A 19,339-nucleotide genomic window follows, 5' to 3' on the forward strand; every position below is an offset into this window, starting at 1 on the left:
TTCAGAATATTTTGGTTTAACACTCCAGTGATCAGTAGGTCAGTCTGATCACTGCTGTGATGGCCTTTAAAACAATTTCAAAACAAAAGTTTACTATGTTGTTGCCAGTGGCATGAAGAACAAGTTATGTGGCAATGCCATTGATATGTTCAGTAGATAAAGAGGATTAATAATGTCAATTAGAGAGGGATATTTTTTTTAAAGTTGAAAAGTGAGAGCACAATATATCATCAGTGTAGTGACCTACGCAGGTGGTGAGGTCGCCAAATCGGTAGCTCAAGATGAATGAGCTACCTGGGCAGAGAGAGAGAGAGAGACAGACAAAATTTCAAGACAATTCATTTCAAAAACCAAAGACACTAACCATATAATAATTCAGTGAGAGAGTGGGGTTTACTTAACCATGCTTCAAACTGTATTTCACTCCATACATGGCGTGTTAATATTAAAAAAAGCCTGAAGTAATGCGGATCTTGAATGTTTACCCCTCTGTGAACATTACCAGGGTAACTCTGGCCAACAATAATGGATCCTGCCATGCCCCACGGTCGCAAGGAACAGAAGATGAAAGATGCCATGACTGTGCCCTTCACCTTCACCCGGGGCATTAACCTACAACCAGCTTACAACACAAACAATAAGGGCAGGTGTCATCAGTTTATTGTTTACATCCTTCATGGTATGGCACAAGTGTGCGGAAGTCCCGCCATGTTGGTGGCAGCGCCCCCTGGAGGTGTTTGCCACACTTGTTGCAGGGTGCGGAGAACAGGGTGTTGTACGCCCGCAGCCACAGCTGGAAAGGAGGAACATACCATTACTGAGTTTGTAGTCAGATGTTTACCACTTTGGGGAAACCAACAAGAAGGGTCATGGAGCCAATGCATCAAGAATCATTATGAGGGTTATCTGGAATGTACACAGGAATAATTATCACAAATATCCAATTATTATTCTTATTCTTATTATTTAGGTCATCTTAATTCTGAATTCTAAAGCTTCTGACAACAAATTAAGTCATTGTCCCTTCTATTTGCAGGAGTGAACTCAGCTGAGATAAAAATAGCCGACTGAGAGGAAAGGAAGCGTCCAGTATGCTTAGTCAAGCTGCTACACTAAGGACCTCTTGGTAATGAAATAATAAACACTTTGTATTTGATGATGCCACTTCTGATTTAGGAGACCATGTGTCTACCATGTGTACCACAGCAGCATCCAACATGTCCCAAATATATTATTTAAACTTGGTAATAATAAGTCCTGTCAAAAGTTGACAAAACCATGATAATATTATAATGCCATTTGCTGGATCAAAACCACTGTATGCACTGTAAGTATTAGTAGCTTACAGACAAGACATCTACAAGACTGACTGCACCCACCACAAGTGACTTGACGGTGAGCTCTGTGTAGGTGGGATGATAGAAGTGTAGGGATGCTGCGCTTGCATGATCAGTTATCTGGAACAGAGGAAAGCACAGTGACTCCATCAGGAATCCCCTACTAAAGTCCATCTAAACAGAGCACAATGTATCACGATCAATGCATGGAAACCGTGGCAACAGCACACCATGAAATAACTTAAATTCTTATACACTAGTTATCTGAACTGCATTTTTCTATTTGTTATGTTTGTTGTTCAGCAATATTCCAGCTATATGATGGCGGTCTGTAATAAATGAGTCTGGACCAAACAATCCAGTGATTGACTTCATAAGCATCGATCCATGCATCAACCAAGCCAGCAAGTTTGACCACCCGATCCCGTTAGTTGCCTCTTACAACAAGCCTTTTATGGCAAGTATGGGTTGCTGAAGACCTATTCTACCTCGGATCGCATTATTCTATTTGTTGAGGTGGTTCATGCATGCCAACACTTCATAAGTACAAGGGGTGATTTATGAGTTCTGAGCCTCTTCATAGGAAGACAAGATGATTTATTTTTCAACATAACCCGATCCACATTGATACACCTTTGCCAACAATGTTGGTGGAATTGTATTCCAGTTTCGTAGAAGTCCTTCTCTTGCCTGCCCCAAAAGTTCACCAAAGCTGCTATGTCGTCATCATTCAAGTTGAAAACGGTTCCGGACAAAGCTGTTGTGGAAACAGATGGAAGTCTGACACAGCCATAGCAGGGAATAACTTTGGTGCTGAAGGAGTCCAAATCCACACACTGGGATTGTAGCCATGGGAATGTATAGATTTTGTGTAATGGTGTCATGATGGGAGAGTGTACATTTCCTCAGCTTTCCACATCTCTTAGTCATACTTTCATCCCGTAATTGTCTTATAAGTGCCACATATGCTCTGTTTATTGACTGGCCTTTTGGAAGATGGTCCCCCATGTTGACACTCTTGGCATCCCAGAACACGGAGACCATAACCTTTCCAACTGATAGGCCAGTCTTTGCCTTCCTTGGTGGTGGTCAAAGTCAACAGCTTTCACTGTTTTGACTGCTGTTTGGAGTCAAGACTAGAATTGGTGCACAGCAGGTTTCATCCAGTCACAAATCATTGCAATAATCTTCCTGGATCAGCTTCAAACGGAACTTGATTATCATGCAACATGTTGTGCCAGGTACATTTTTTTATCAGGTGTCAGAAGTTTTGGAACCCATTGAGCTGATACTTTCTTCATTGCCAAAGTTTCTGTGATAAAGAAATGTATTCTCTCCTGTGACAGGCCAACTGAACTTGCAATAAGGTGCTCAGTCATTCGTTCGTTGGTCATCACCATTTTGGACAGGTCTTCAGCAACCCATGATTACCATTAGAGGCGACAGTGCTTGTCCTAATAGGCAACCAACAGGATCAGGTGGTCAGGCTTGCTGACCTGGTTGATGTACTTCATCATATCCCAATTGCATAAATCTATGCTCATGATGTCAATCACTGGATTGTCTGGCCCAGACTCGATCATTTACAGACCGCTACCATATACATTTACAAACCACTCTCATATAGCTGGAATAACGCTGAGTGCGATGTTAAACAACAAACAAAAAAACAAACAAACATCGCCATATCGTGGATTGGCGGGATCAGTTCTGGTGTTGCTGACATCACAGGCCTTCCAGAATGGAGGTCTCTTTAAAGGCTAAGCTCTGCTGCCCACCTACAGCAGCGGAGGAAGAGGCATCCTTCCCCAGTGTTGAACTCGCATCCTTATGTATGACTTTTGATGTAAAGCCCTTAAGTACTTCATCACTGCACAAACCTCAAGTTCGTCCATTTTCCAAATGTCACAGACCCCTGCCACACTTACTGACTTGTCAAAGCAAAACAATTTTCTCAATTGACGCAAGTTTTTGTGGATTCCTTCCATGTGACATACAGAACTCACAAATCAACCATCAAAACTTCAAAACAACAAAATCATCAACATCCCCTGCCCTTTTAAGCATGTGCATAAAAATCACAAAAAATACATGACATACCTCATTATAGCAAAAAGACTTAATCATAACACTTGTGTGTACAACTGACATTTTATGAATTGGTGTTGGTGCTGTGCTTGTGTTTCTAATTAACGTGTCATTTTGAGCAACGTCCCACTCTGTCTGGGTACACTGTCACACAATAAACCATGTCACCAGGCTGGACCACATGATCCATTAGTCACCTCATGTTTTCAGTCATGTGATATGAGAGGTAGATTCTGATTAGTCAGTAGGAGGGGCATAGAAGGACAAGTGCTGGAGTTTCACTTACCTTCTGGAACACCTGGTACCGAGATGCTGACCAGATGTCAATCTGCAGTGGAAAAAGTTATGTCATTTCCTGGGCTGGGCTGTCTTACTAGTAGTAGCTCTCGAAAAATATTTTCATCTCATGAAGTCCTGTACACTGCCTTTCACACTGTGTGAGTTCATTGGAGGATGAATCTTCATAGAGTGAGGGCCAAACTGTATGAGTGAGTGAATTGGGTTTACCGCCGCTTTTAACATTATTCCAGTTATATGGTGGCGTGTCCACTTAATGTAGGAGGAAAGCCCGAAGTTATGCAGGTCACAGACGTATACCACTTCGGTGAAACCAAGAGCATGGTTATGGTGCTGACAAACCTAGAACCCACAATCATAGGTTTCTGGCAGCCCAACTTCATGTTTACACTGACAGCCATACAATAACCAGCCTAAACGCAGAATAAAATAGTTCATCGAAAGGAGAGGCTACATGAGCGTATGTATGCTCAACTTGCTCTACAGGAACATCTTTTGTAGTATGAAAACAACAAATAATATCATCATTAGATGATAAAGGTTTCTAAATAAAGAACTATCGTCTGGAAGGTAATTTAAGGTACCGACGTTTACTACAATATCTGAAAAACTATTGGACCTACTCCAGTCACATGTTGGTATGAGATTATTAAACAGTCATACATAACTGGATATTACATTTAAAGACAATCAGTGCATGAATAAAAAATCTGTCTATTTAGCTATCACTATATTTCATCAACAACCAGACCTGTTCGTCATGGGTGGAACAAGCATTCATTGAAACAGCCATCTGCATAATGCTAACCCTGCATCACAGGGCCATATGACACAGTTGAACCAATCAACTCAACTCGAAAGGTTGCACGGGAATCACGCACGTCGAGACGCCAAACGCTAACACAGTATCCGTGCGTGCGTGATTCCCGCGCAACCTTTCGAGTTGAGTTGATTTGTTCAGCAGGTCATAATACATTTACATCAAATACTAGCCAATCAGACAGTCACATTGTGATGATAGATGCATTTACAAGAGCATATTCTCCAACTAATCACAGCTCGCAGAAAGAAAGGCTTTGGTTTGAATTTTGGACATGATATGCCAGGTGTTGGTTTTTGTTGGTTGGTTTTTGATATTGAGATGTGAGTTGGTTGAATTCCTGAACGGAGCCTTGTCTCGATTTTGGCAACTCTTTAATCGGACTGGCAACTTATTATCATTAGACATGCAAGTCCGGCTGGCTGGCTGGCTGTGATTAATTTGAATTTTAGACACAGCATTAAGCTCACCTTGCCATCATCAGCGAGGAAGTTTTCATGGTAACCCTTGATCTTCACCCACTCAATAACGCAGCCTCTCAACACAATCAGGGCCCTCAATGTTCGCTCCAGTGTCAACTGAAAATAACAGTGTTACATACAGTCTGGCATATCTTCATCAACTGGGTTCAACTTATCTATTTCAACAAGGTCTAACTACTATTATCATGTGTGATACATCACTGCATACTACTCAACATTTGGTAGGGATATTCTTAGCGTCCATAGTGGGGATAAATCTGTTAGGTTGTTGGGAGATGTTGGCAGAGGAATAGGATGCAAGATGATCATGAAACCGACACTTGATAAGCTTCATTTGATGTGATAATAAACAAAAGTGACATCCCCCAACAATCAGTCAGATTTATCTCCCAACTGGACACATGGCAAGCCTACTATAATCTCATAGTGTAATGTAGATCACGTACTGTTCGCCAATATCATTAACATAACCATGACATTAAGCAAGTGTCTTTCTTCTCAAATCACTTATCTCTAATTTCACTGTCATGTCAAATCCAGATATGTAAATATTCGAGTCTGGGCGAGCAAGTCCAATGATTGATATCACGAGCACCGATCCACGTAATTGGGATATGATGACATGCATTAACCAAGTCAGCGAGCCTGACCACCCGATCTTGTTAGTGGCCTCTGACGATGTGTATGGGTTGCTGAAGACCAATTCTAACCTGGATCTTAACTGGTCTCACAGTATAGAACTTTGAGGGTCTCAGAGACCATACCACCATAGTCAGTTTTCACATCGAAGGTGAGTACAAAATAATGAGTACAAAATATCATTTGTTTCATCCTAGTATCGGAGCTACCAATTAAGACAAATAAATTTCCATCTTTTAGAAAAATATTAAAGCACAATTTTAACCCAGTTCTTCATGGTAATCATGGTAACATTTACATGATGTATATCATCAATATACTTCACATACACATGCTAATTCACATTTCATGTACATCATAACGATGCGTATCTGTGATACAATCATAATAATCACGATTAAACAAAAAAGGAAATGTTCATAATCCTACGGCACTGGTAAGTTGTATTACAAATAGGATGAGAGGTTTTGCTCAGTTCCAAAAAAGAAACATCAAAATTACTCTCTGAGTAAACACATGATAAACCAAACAAAATTTAGCTAAATGTTTACTTTTAATTCTGAGCACAGAAAACACATTTGATACAAGCTACTACCAAATATCTGCCACTAGGGAATCAAAGACAAATTCCAGGTGTTCAGACTACGTAATGTAATCCTCAAGCATACCATGCTATACAATGGTGGTCTGTTCAGTTTGATCCGACCTAATCAACCATTCGAACCACCAAGATGTGTTTGTTTATCATGGTGGCATGGGAGCAAGTTGTGGTCAGACAAATCAGTGAGTGAGTATGGTTTTAAGCCACTTTTAGCAATATTCCAGCAATATCACGGCGGGGGTCACCAGAAATGGGCTTCACACATTGTACCCATGTCGGGAATCGAACCCGGGTCTTCGGCGTGACGAGCGAACGCTTTAACCACTAGGCTACCCGACCGCCCCGACAAATCAGTGATTGAAAGAGCAAGGCATCATGATGTCAGGTTAGGACACACAGCCAACCAAGTCAACAAGCCTGACAACGTGATCCCATTTACTTCCTCTAAAACAGATTGCTGGGGACCTATTCCATCCCACTCCGTATGGGGTAGTGAGATATGACTCAATTATTCCATCATGGAACAGCTACGAATAACTTTAATAATAGTCAAGAATATTACATCAACAGAAAGTAATCTGCGCCAGGCAGGGCAGGCTTGCTCGTGCAGCCGTCCATCCACCTACCTGCACTATGGCACAACTCCCCAGCGGCCTGGTGACTGCGATTCCCATCTCAGGAAACTGACGATCCAGACCTGCTATCAAGTTGTCCACAACCCTGTGGAACAAACACACAAAAACTATACCAACCATCTTCCCTGAACTATTGGACTGAGTGCTGTTAACATCATGGTTGCTAGTTTATGCCCTGGCAGTAATGGACTGAGTGCTGTTAACATCATGGTTGCTAGTTTATGCCCTGGCAGTAATAGACTGAGTGCTGTTAACATCATGGATGCTAGTTTATGCCCTGGCAGTATCGGACTGAGTGCTGTTAACATCATGGATGCTAGTTTATGCCCTGGCAGTATCGGACTGAGTGCTGTTAACATCATGGATGCTAGTTTATGCCTTGGCAGTATCGGACTGAGTGCTGTTAACATCATGGATGCTAGTTTATGCCCTGGCAGTAATGGACTGAGTGCTGTTAACATCATGGTTGCTAGTTTATGCCCTGGCAGTAATGGACTGAGTGCTGTTAACATCATGGTTGCTAGTTTATGCCCTGGCAGTAATGGACTGAGTGCTGTTAACATCATGGTTGCTAGTTTATGCCCTGGCAGTAATGGACTGAGTGCTGTTAACATCATGGCTGCTAGTTTATGCCCTGGCAGTAATGGACTGAGTGCTGTTAACATCATGGTTGCTAGTTTATGCCCTGGCAGTAATGGACTGAGTGCTGTTAACATCATGGCTGCTAGTTTATGCCCTGGCAGTAATGGACTGAGTGCTGTTAACATCATGGTTGCTAGTTTATGCCCTGGCAGTAATGGACTGAGTGCTGTTAACATCATGGTTGCTAGTTTATGCCCTGGCAGTAATGGACTGAGTGCTGTTAACATCATGGCTGCTAGTTTATGCCCTGGCAGTAATGGACTGAGTGCTGTTAACATCATGGTTGCTAGTTTATGCCGTGGCAGTAATGGACTGAGTGCTGTTAACATCATGGTTGCTAGTTTATGCCCTGGCAGTAATGGACTGAGTGCTGTTAACATCATGGTTGCTAGTTTATGCCGTGGCAGTAATGGACTGAGTGCTGTTAACATCATGGCTGCTAGTTTATGCCGTGGCAGTAATGGACTGAGTGCTGTTAACATCATGGTTGCTAGTTTATGCCCTGGCAGTAATGGACTGAGTGCTGTTAACATCATGGTTGCTAGTTTATGCCCTGGCAGTAATGGACTGAGTGCTGTTAACATCATGGTTGCTAGTTTATGCCCTGGCAGTAATGGACTGAGTGCTGTTAACATCATGGTTGCTAGTTTATGCCCTGGCAGTAATGGACTGAGTGCTGTTAACATCATGGTTGCTAGTTTATGCCCTGGCAGTAATGGACTGAGTGCTGTTAACATCATGGTTGCTAGTTTATGCCCTGGCAGTAATGGACTGAGTGCTGTTAACATCATGGCTGCTAGTTTATGCCGTGGCAGTAATGGACTGAGTGCTGTTAACATCATGGTTGCTAGTTTATGCCCTGGCAGTAATGGACTGAGTGCTGTTAACATCATGGTTGCTAGTTTATGCCCTGGCAGTAATGGACTGAGTGCTGTTAACATCATGGCTGCTAGTTTATGCCCTGGCAGTAATGGACTGAGTGCTGTTAACATCATGGTTGCTAGTTTATGCCCTGGCAGTAATGGACTGAGTGCTGTTAACATCATGGCTGCTAGTTTATGCCCTGGCAGTAATGGACTGAGTGCTGTTAACATCATGGTTGCTAGTTTATGCCGTGGCAGTAATGGACTGAGTGCTGTTAACATCATGGTTGCTAGTTTATGCCCTGGCAGTAATGGACTGAGTGCTGTTAACATCATGGCTGCTAGTTTATGCCCTGGCAGTAATGGACTGAGTGCTGTTAACATCATGGTTGCTAGTTTATGCCCTGGCAGTAATGGACTGAGTGCTGTTAACATCATGGTTGCTAGTTTATGCCCTGGCAGTAATGGACTGAGTGCTGTTAACATCATGGTTGCTAGTTTATGCCCTGGCAGTAATGGACTGAGTGCTGTTAACATCATGGTTGCTAGTTTATGCCCTGGCAGTAATGGACTGAGTGCTGTTAACATCATGGTTGCTAGTTTATGCCCTGGCAGTAATGGACTGAGTGCTGTTAACATCATGGTTGCTAGTTTATGCCGTGGCAGTAATGGACTGAGTGCTGTTAACATCATGGTTGCTAGTTTATGCCCTGGCAGTAATGGACTGAGTGCTGTTAACATCATGGTTGCTAGTTTATGCCCTGGCAGTAATGGACTGAGTGCTGTTAACATCATGGTTGCTAGTTTATGCCCTGGCAGTAATGGATGTTCACAAACCTATAATGACAATCAGTAAAATGAAGGTGTTTCAGAATATTTCGTCCAGTGTCTTGAGAGTAAACTGACCATACCCCATTGTCCACAATTGCAGGATCAGTTCTCGCTACTTAAATAACTTCCACAAAATTCTGTGGTCTCCAATCTCCAATGTATGACAGAATTGAATTAATATAGTGAGTGAGTTGGATTTAACGCCGCTTTTAACAGTATTCCAGTTATATCATGGCGTGTCAGCTAAATGTGGGAAGAAAGCCCAAAGTGATGCAGGTCTCAGACGTTAACACTTCGGTGAAACCCACGGGCAAGGGTATGGTGCTGACAAACCTAGAAGCATAATCGGGGTGAACCGGGATTTGAACCCCAAATCATAGGTTTCTGATAAGCCCAAGGGACGCAACTCTGCATAGTAAATCGTCGCCTTAGACGACTGGGCCACCCTTGCCCCCCACTGTTTATGACTTCCAATGGATTCTCCACATTCACTGTTTATGACTTTAAAATACTTTGGATCAGTGTCAAACTGATACTTAACCTTATTTGGCTTTGGACTGATTCAAAGTATTGAAATGTTCTGTTCACTGCTGTTGGGAACACTGACTATTCAGACACAGACAATGCATACTGATGTATCTGTGTCACATGTGTAACATGATAGGAGGCTGTTTTATCTGTATTGATTAATCCCAGTAAACGCAAAGCACTCACGATGCAGGGACATTGTAGGGCATAGGAAGAGCTCTAGATCTCTTGATCCCCTTTATCCCTGAAGAAACTCCTGGGAGTGGAGACCGCTTCAGTGTGTTCATCTGTAGGATGCCGGCTGCGGCCCCTGCATGCTCAGCTGTCTGTAGAAGGTACACATCATGAATATACAGATCTCACACAGATACATGATAAGAGCAAATGAGTTGGTTGTGCTTGATGCTGCTTTGAACCTACAATCATAGGTTTCCATCTTCCTGAGGCAAGGGAATTAACTGACTATAAAAGTCCTGTTTCTGCCCTTGCCAAACTAGGCTGGATTTCTGGAGTCATAACTTTGTTGCATAACAAAATCGACTTACGATTCATAAATAACATGGTGACAGCCATGCAAATTACAGTCAGTTAACTGCAGGATTTGCCAAGCATGTGCACAACCAACTGGGCATTGACAGATTTTTCCCCAAGTCCTTTCATAATTTGAATCAAAGTGCTCAAGTGATTTGATGGACTTAGCGAGGTATGACCCATTTTATTACAATACAGATTTCAATTATCGTTCAGATCAGCTAAACTGGGCGCTGCCATTTTTTCAAAGCAATATAAGAGGTGGAATCTGATTGTTCAAGAGGAGGGACATAGAAGGGACATAACTCGTAAACGCCACTGGTGGTGCTACGATCAATGGTTGAAAGTAGGGCCCTTGAATACCAAGGGATGCAACTCTGTATAGCAAATGCTATTTTCTACATAACCACCATTAACATTACTATGAGTAAAGGAAACTCTTTGTTAAACATGAAACTTGTCAAAGAACTATCAGTGTTTCTATTCATGCTGTGCACCAGTGTATCCTCACCTGTACATGTATTTGACTGTTAAATTAATACTATTACATTTACCAGGACCGTTACATTTCAAGGCACTCAACTGCCACTGTTCTATGTATTTTAAATCTCATGTCCTTTATTACGCTGATTCAGCTTTTCTGGAGGAACGGTAAACTTGTAAGCTGGCGATAGATCTATGATAGATTCCTAAATACAACTGTCATCTCTTACTTTATTTGTCCACTTGTATGCTTGTAGTAGCTGTGAGTACACAGGCAGCTTGTCAATGGCAGGATCCAAACAAACGTTGGCACTGTTTGGGGTCTGGAGTATTGGGTTCAAGTTGTTAGCTACCTTCTCAAGCTCACTGAAACAGTAACATGATAAATGATATTCCTGATCACACTGATAGAACTTTTAATTCACCACAATATTATCAAATATTCAGATATTCCATACCATAGTGCAGCACTGTAGCCAATTCTTGAATAAGTCTGAACCAAAATTATTAGTCATGATATGATATGCCCCAAAATGTTAAGGACCACTTGATTATTCAATATCACAAAAGTTTATATTATTCTTTAACTTCTTTTTTAGTATATGCAACATAATACTTGTCACTGTTTGGGAGTGAAATTCTCTATGTTTATGAGCCTGGGTGACAAGGTAATTTGCTATCAACCAGATTAATTTGTATGATGGGTTCCTAGTCAGTTAGTGGCTTATTCTAAAAGTATTTTCCAGCCTATATACATGGGACACTGGGCCATAGCATACTGAATGAACACACACTACCTGACAGTCAAGAAACCTTACTTTCCTGAGATTTACAGTGGAAATATTCCTACATAACTTAAGGGATATTACCATGATTACTATGTACCACTGATTTGTAATTCCTAATGATATCACTGATTCATTGTTGAAAAAGCACACTATTAACAGTGGGCCCCTCTCAAACATTTAAAAGTTGAAACTGTGCAGCTCCTGTGATGTGATTTTGAAACATAAACAGTATGACCAAATTCTCGAGGACATCAAACCAAAATTCAAAAGCTTGAAACTGGATCAGCTTATTATAATACCAGGAGGGGTCACAAGTTAGCCATGCTGTGTTTGGGATGGTAGTCAGATGTTATCATACGTCACTGGAGCTGTCATCACGAACCGGTTCTTGGGTCACTTTCAAATGGTTTACCCTCAAAATGTACCCTGGGTACAAAACGAAATATCGAGCGGTACCAATATTTGTGTTATGCTTAGTGTTTATTTGGCTACAATGCAGTTTATGGGGTGCAGCTTATAGTGCTATATTGGCTCAGGCTGTGGGTCCCGCTTCACAGAGTGCCTCTTTGATCCTTAGGGTTCCATTACTCCCAACTCTATCATTAGCCCTTGGATCCCCTTTCCTTTCAAGCACCCATTTACCATTATTAGGCTTAGGTTCCCTTTCTGGTCAAACAACCCTTACTCATGTTTGGTGTACATGCATTCCAGACACTATACCGCCATGTTTGTTTGATGCTACTTATAAAGTATTTTGTCTGTACTTTGGTAAGTACAGATTTCATTCACTTACGAAAGTATTTAATACAAGTGGTTGAGTGGGGGGAAGCCCCCATAACCCCCTGTTGTTTAAGCAAGGGAACAAAAGTGTCGTCTGAAAAACATAGAAACAGTTACAAAGGAATGAGCTTGTGCACATCCCTTACCAAAATGGAGCAAGGTGTCCGGTATACTGAATTCTTCCCCTCACGTTTACTTACCCAGACCACAGCTAATCAAAACATTAATCGTGGTAGAAATTGTGAATTCGCAATGTCAAATGCGACCGTTATGGCTCCTATGCAGATACTATTAACATCTAATACAGCATACTACTGACACAGTGACAACTGCATTACTGATTAGTGAAAATTGAGCGTTCCTGGGGTGCGATATCCATACGATAACATACTTTAGGCCCAAACAATGTTTAAAAATAACGTGAATAACACTATCATATTTGGTAGAATACACTGCGCAGGCCCCACTGCGCTTGTTAGAATTCGTAAATATGCTTTCTATGCGCACCAACTGAATTATTTGATGTTTGGTAACGAATGACGTTTGTATAACCGAGAATTTCCTTTCTGTCACCTGAAATCATTTGTCACAGACACGATTGACTTTTGAATGTCTGACAGGAATGTCTTTTCATTTCCCTTTGTGTTGTCAGTTCCATCACTGAGATCATGAAACACCCTTGAAACGCTTGACCTCAACTTCTGAGTCAGTCGAATTGCTTGGTTCAGATTTTCTAATTGTTCTATTGACAATTTAGCTGCAGTTTTATTTTCCATTTCTTCTATGAAAACTTCTAGGGCGGAAGTGATGAGGAGTTGTTCCCCTTAGTGGTTTCATTAAAAAGTAAAATCAAAATATTATTCGAAATATGATTTCTAACTGGAATTTGTTTGGCAACAGTTATTCTACTCACAATTTAGGACCAGTGTACCTACCACGTTGATTCGATAACTACATAAAGGCTACTTTATACATACTGATCTACTTGTTGAAAAACATTTTCGCAATTAAGGAATATATTCACAGAACAGGGATGCCATGTATGTACCCAGAATATTTACCTATATTGCACATTGAAATTTACTAGGTGAAAAAATAAGAAAGAGATATTCAAATTATAATTCGAGATTGAAACTATAAACTGAAATGAAAAGAATAAATAATTATTGTCTACTTCCTGACTTCATAGAATATACCAACATATACAACCATGCTGACATATGACATCACAAGCGGTACCTTGTTGTCAGCATGTAACGTGTTCCCTGATACCAGCGCGCGGGATGTTCATTGTTGTGACAAATTACCTCCCATGTTGCATGACTTATTTTGTCATATGGAGTCGTTATTATTATATGAATTTACATGTTTATATCCAAATGTCTCATTGTCTCAAGTGCAAACACATTGTGATGATATATCATGTCAGTGTGTGCATCTGCCACTATTGACAGTCGTTTTGATTTTTTCCACATATTTATTTATGTGCAAGAAAGTGCTGCTTTCCACACCGTCCGATTTACTTTTTAAAAATACAGCTACCCTATGCACACGGAGCCACTGTATTGAGATAGACTCGTGATAAATATTATTTTTTCCACACAAGCGTTGTCTCATTTATTGTAAATATAATCATGCAGCTTCTTTTCACTTCTGTCGTGCAGGAGCTCCGTGTAGAATATTCAAGCTACATTTTCTCCCGTTCAATTTGCCATGAATTAAATGTTACTTCCTTACCCCAGTAACATGGTAATTATGACGCTGCCAACCCCCTTTGGTACGCGGGATTGGCGTCTATTCAGAGGGTTTTCGGGAGTCAGCAGTGTGGTACGCGGAACACAAATAAAAATCGTATTTGGTACGCAGATTCAACATTTAAAAAATAATAATAGTGAACATAAAAGAAATTCCATGATATATTTCGTGTTTTCGATTTTCTTTTCAGAAATTTAACTTCAAGTGGCACCCCTTTCTCAGTGCTTAGGGGATTTGTGTTGAGTAGTATTCGGGATTCAGGGTTGAGCCATATGGGACTCAGGGAACTTTGATGCTCTGCATCTACCATATCATGTTGATACACCCGAAGCTAGTTAATTCTTTGCCAAATTGCCCCGTTTTGATTTTGCCCATCCGAGAAGAAATATTCCGATTCATATGCATAAAGAAACAGATCCGTCAGATGGGGAGCACAATGCCTGTCAATGGGAATGCCTATTTCTTGTCTGATCGTCTTATCCCCAAATGTCACAAAGATATTATCTGTGAGGAAGTTCAACATTGTTTTCTCAGTAAAATTCGGATGACATTTCTTGTCATTTTTGACAAATTTTCATGAACCGTTGAAGACAGATATGTAGCTATATGTGTGGTCTCAATATTGTGACAAGTATGGATCAAGGAATGAGGTTTTCCCTTAATTTTGACTGTGTGGATAGTGGTGTACGAAGCTAAAAAATGAAGTGCTTTGGCATAATTCAACTTAGTTCTCTTCTAAGATAGCAAACATTCAAGCAAACCTTTTGACTGTTTATGTGGGTGAGTGTGTTGTTTTTACCGCCACTTTGAACAGTAATCTAATTATAACACGGCGTGTGATCTTAATGTGGGAGGAAGGCACGAAGTGATACAGGTCACAGACGTTTGAAACTGGGAAACCCACGAACATGGGTACGGTGCTGACAAATCGGGGCGATCCGGGATTCGAAACCACAATCATTGGTTTCTGGAGTGTCCGCAACTCTGCACAGCGAATTGTGGCGCCTTAGACGACTGACAACAGGCTTGTTCTTCTCCGACACCAGGTCAGACAAGGACAGTAGACACCTATGGAGTTCTTGGTTGCTGTTGACCGCCATGTACCTCATTGGACTTAATGAGCTTTTGCTATTTTCTATGTGACATTTTATTGTGCTATGACTATTGAGCAAAACAATGTAAACTTGCATTTTAATGTCCTATGATTGTTTAATGTGCTATGAATAAGTGCAGTTTTATACGTATCTTATACATTCTTCTCGTTATTTATTTTGGGCTGTTCCATTCCACTAATAGGTAATATGCAGTCAGCACTGCATGCACTGGGCCATGTAATTGTTGTTTTAGTATGTAGAAGTTTTGTGAGGACGCCCCCGTGCCCCTTTGAGTGATTGAGAATTCACATGGTATTAATTCCGCTTGTCTCAAATACTTTCTGTGAATAAGAAAAATGTCCTCCATGGAGTATGGCTACCGTAAAAGGCTACTATGCTTGCTGTAAGAGGCTACAAACGGGATCGGGTGGTCAGGCTCGCTGACTTGGTTGATGCATGTCATCAATCCCAATTGCGTGGGTCGATGCTCATGTCAGTCACTGGACTGTCTGGTCCAGACTCGATTAGTTACAGACCGCCGTTATATAGCTGGAATATTGCTGAGTGCGGCGTAAAACAACAAACCAACCAACCAACCAAAGACTATGGTTAATCTTAGAGAGGGGTATTTGGTTGTACATTTGGTTGGTTCTGCAATGTACCTATCTTTGAAGAGATTTTAATGGAACTTTCACGTGTAAGATGCTAATATCTTTGTGGACGAGTCACTATACCTTCTCACTCTCTTCATGATATATGTATGGAAAATATAAAACAAGTTTATATTTCCATTCGGAAATCTGTTTTATTTTGTTTAAGGCACTACTCAGCAATATTCCAGCTTTATGATGTCGGCCTGTAAATAATTGACCGGTGATTAATATTATGAGCAACGATCTGTGATCCGTCTGGGTACAACATACAAACCCTCTGATATGACAACCATAGGTTTTTGGGGATAAATTCAAGTTCCATAAATTTTGGAGGTTGGTAGTTCGATCCCTGGCCACATCATACCAACGTTAAAGGTGGTACTTGTTGTTACCCAAGCGGGTACTCAGCATTCAAGGCACAAGACAAGGACTGGTCAGTTTGGAGTACTATGCTGTGTCTGAGTGGAGTATCGTGTTAAACAGTGGCGTGCCAGATAATAAACAGTCTCGATTATCCGCCCAAACAGATTCCATTGGGTGTAAAAGGCAAAATAGCGGTGAAAATTATGTGAATGGATCACTGAAAATCAGTGACGACACCAGGTGTTCGCGAAAAGAGAAAACATGCCCTGACCTACTGGAAGCACCTGCCACCCACACTTGTACCTAAAAAAAATATTTTTTGTTGCCTGACGCCGCTCAGGAGTACTCCTGCCATGGCTGACTTTCCATGTCCTGTACAATAACCATCTGGGGAGACGCCACAGGAACGTTGTGTCTACCACAGTGCTGCACTATTCCAAAACCAAATGATCATTCTCTGCACCCGGGGCAGTCACATTTTGGGTCATCAATCAAAACTGAACAGCTGTCAAGACAAAAAACAATTTAATGCGTGATACAAGCAGTGTCAACATACAAGTGTCCTTAGTAAAATTAAACATAGATATACAACTTGATAGGAAAGCATGGATTATCTTAAAATGTACTAAAGCACAGAATGTCTGAGACAGTTGTATAAAACACCAAGACTCAAACTAAACAGCTGTATGACAAAACAATAGGGAGTGAGTAAAAACAACAACAACAACAACAACAACAACAACAACAACATATCGCATTCGTAATGCTTGATATCGAGGAGCATATAACAAGAAACGATGGTAAGTATGTGTACCTAATGCAAAAATAGGAATTACATTGTATACATTTTAAGAGAGCAGTAATCGATCCTGAACAACTCCATGCCATAGCCGACCTGAGAAGATCCGGGGTAGAATACGTCTTCAGCAACCCATGCCTGCCGTAAAAGGCGACTATGCTTGTCGTAAGAGGCGACTAACGGGATCGGGCAGTCAGGCTCGCTGACTTGGTTGATGCATGTCGTCGATCCCAATTGCGTGGATCGATGCTCATGATATTAATCATTGTCTGGTCTAGACTCGATTATTAACATAGCTGGAATATTGCGGAGTGCTACGTTAAACAATAAACAAACAACCAACTATGCCACAGCCAACCAACGCAGAAGACGGAGAGCCTGGAGAGTCAGTTAAGAGCAGACCCCTTGTGCGAAAGTGGAGGTTGCAAATACCTTAATCTCATCTTATACATTTAGGTGCCCCAGCTGAGCCCCCGAAGCCCAACCCCCAAACAGCTGACGGACCTCGCCAGGAACACCTGTCTTGACTCCCCGTGTGACACTTTGTTAAGAGTGATGGGGAAGCAAAGGGGTATACCTCAAAACTACTCGCACAATTAAAATGGATTACACAACAATCTCACTGCAGTTAAGAAAAATATATTAATCCTACACTAAGAATAATTCATTTCCCACAACACTGGCTTACATAATCAATAACAAAGGGCATCATAGCAATAATGTCGGCAAAGCAATATGGTATTATTGAACATGGACATGGTCACAATTTGTACACAGAGAGTAACAGCATAGATACAACTGGAGGAGGCAAGTAGGGCTGTTTCACCACCAAATTACAAACACCGCTGCCCTTCTACCACAACCACACGTTTTAAAATGCTTTGCCGAAAACCTCCCTACTTTCCCTGAAACACAAAAGCCACTCCCTTGTATCAATCAGATCACAAGCTGTACATTCAATTACATAACAAGCAATTCACTCAGCTGAAATCCCCGTACCTCAAGTCAAGTTGAAGTGCACCTAATATACTGATCAACAGATGTAAGTATACACTCCACATTCAAACATACACATATAACAACTTCCTCTGTTGAAACTGTGGCCCGTAAAACCTAGTGGGGACAAAGGCGAGGCCTGGAGCTGCCAGTCACATGGTTCTTGTGGATGCTACAGGACTTGTCAGCTCTACACATCGGTACTCTTTTAAAGCAAACGCATCAAAGGCAAACGTATATCACACAGTAAACATGATCTAATGATTTACCACATGTATTGTACCCCAGAAAGGTGGCAAAATATTATGTCCAATCAGAGATCCGGATTTCGTTCAACAGTAAACTGTTCGCTGTGCGGGAGCCACCATTGTTGTCCTCACCCAGTAGATGGATCAGTCAATTGCAAGGTTTTAAATGTTTTCAACAAAACGAAAGCAGATAGCCAGGTGTACATTTTTTTGTAAGACACATTGTGCAATATGGGTGTTTCATCAATTAACAATTACAACAAGAAATATCACTTCAAGTTTTACATATACAGTACAAAGTCATCTAGAACATTTACCGTTTCTACAAGAGAAGCAGTTATCACAATAGAGTGTGGTATTAAACAATAATTATGTGTACTGAGTGTACGTTTCATGACATACAAATGTATCTTGAGCTAAGTGATAGAACAATCAACTTCAAATAAAAATATTAAAGTCAGTCTATGAAGATACCTGTGAACAAAGCATACATACTCCATGTTAAATGGCTCCGCCATTACACATCTTATAACGTATAAACCTTGTTAAATCCAATATCGGTGTCAAATGTACGCAGATTTAAGTGTAAATAGCAACATCCGATGGCTGTAACTTTTGAGCAGATATCATTCATGTTTGGCGCTGGTATATCTTATACTTTGAGACCTCTGGATAAGAAGGCCAAATCTAAAATGTATCTGAAATACCGTCACAAACAAACCATATCTAATCGCATCCATATATACTGTCCATTAACAATATGTTCATTCACATGTACTGAATGGATCCTGATACAGCTAGGGTAGCAGGTTTTGTTTTGAATGAGAGAAAACCTCAGAAAGGAGACTGATTATGTGCATTAACTCTTGGGACAATGGTCCAAGTTTGTTTTGAGATATGGTGTTCTCGACAGGAAGAGGTGGTATCAAACCAGTTTAGGACATCAGATCCATGCACTCATCCATGCATACAATGCTACTAGACATGATAGTACAGGCTATTCACCTATGTTAAAAGAGAAGATGGACAAGGCCCCACAAAAACTTTGCACAGTAATATGCTGCTTCCTTACACGTCTCTTCCAGT

At 41.0% G+C, this 19,339-nt stretch overlaps 1 protein-coding gene across 1 annotated transcript; it reads right to left on the bottom strand.

Annotated features, from left to right (window-relative positions):
• Window positions 1-643: 643 nt before the first annotated feature.
• Window positions 644-13,154, bottom strand: LOC139471682 (mediator of RNA polymerase II transcription subunit 27-like). The gene is made up of 8 exons (XM_071254135.1): window positions 12,919-13,154; window positions 11,008-11,143; window positions 9,950-10,089; window positions 6,891-6,984; window positions 5,013-5,120; window positions 3,712-3,753; window positions 1,380-1,457; window positions 644-793 (listed from the first exon to the last, which is right to left on the bottom strand). Exons 1-8 carry the CDS (start codon window positions 13,119-13,121, stop codon window positions 659-661), a joined length of 936 nt encoding a protein of 311 aa, XP_071110236.1. The 5' UTR covers window positions 13,122-13,154; the 3' UTR covers window positions 644-658.
• Between the last annotated feature and the right edge of the window lie 6,185 nt (window positions 13,155-19,339).

This window comes from Haliotis cracherodii, unplaced genomic scaffold (genome assembly GCF_022045235.1).
Source record: "Haliotis cracherodii isolate W230 unplaced genomic scaffold, xgHalCrac1.p SCAF_1, whole genome shotgun sequence".
In the NCBI taxonomy this organism is placed as follows: Eukaryota; Metazoa; Mollusca; class Gastropoda; order Lepetellida; family Haliotidae; genus Haliotis; species Haliotis cracherodii.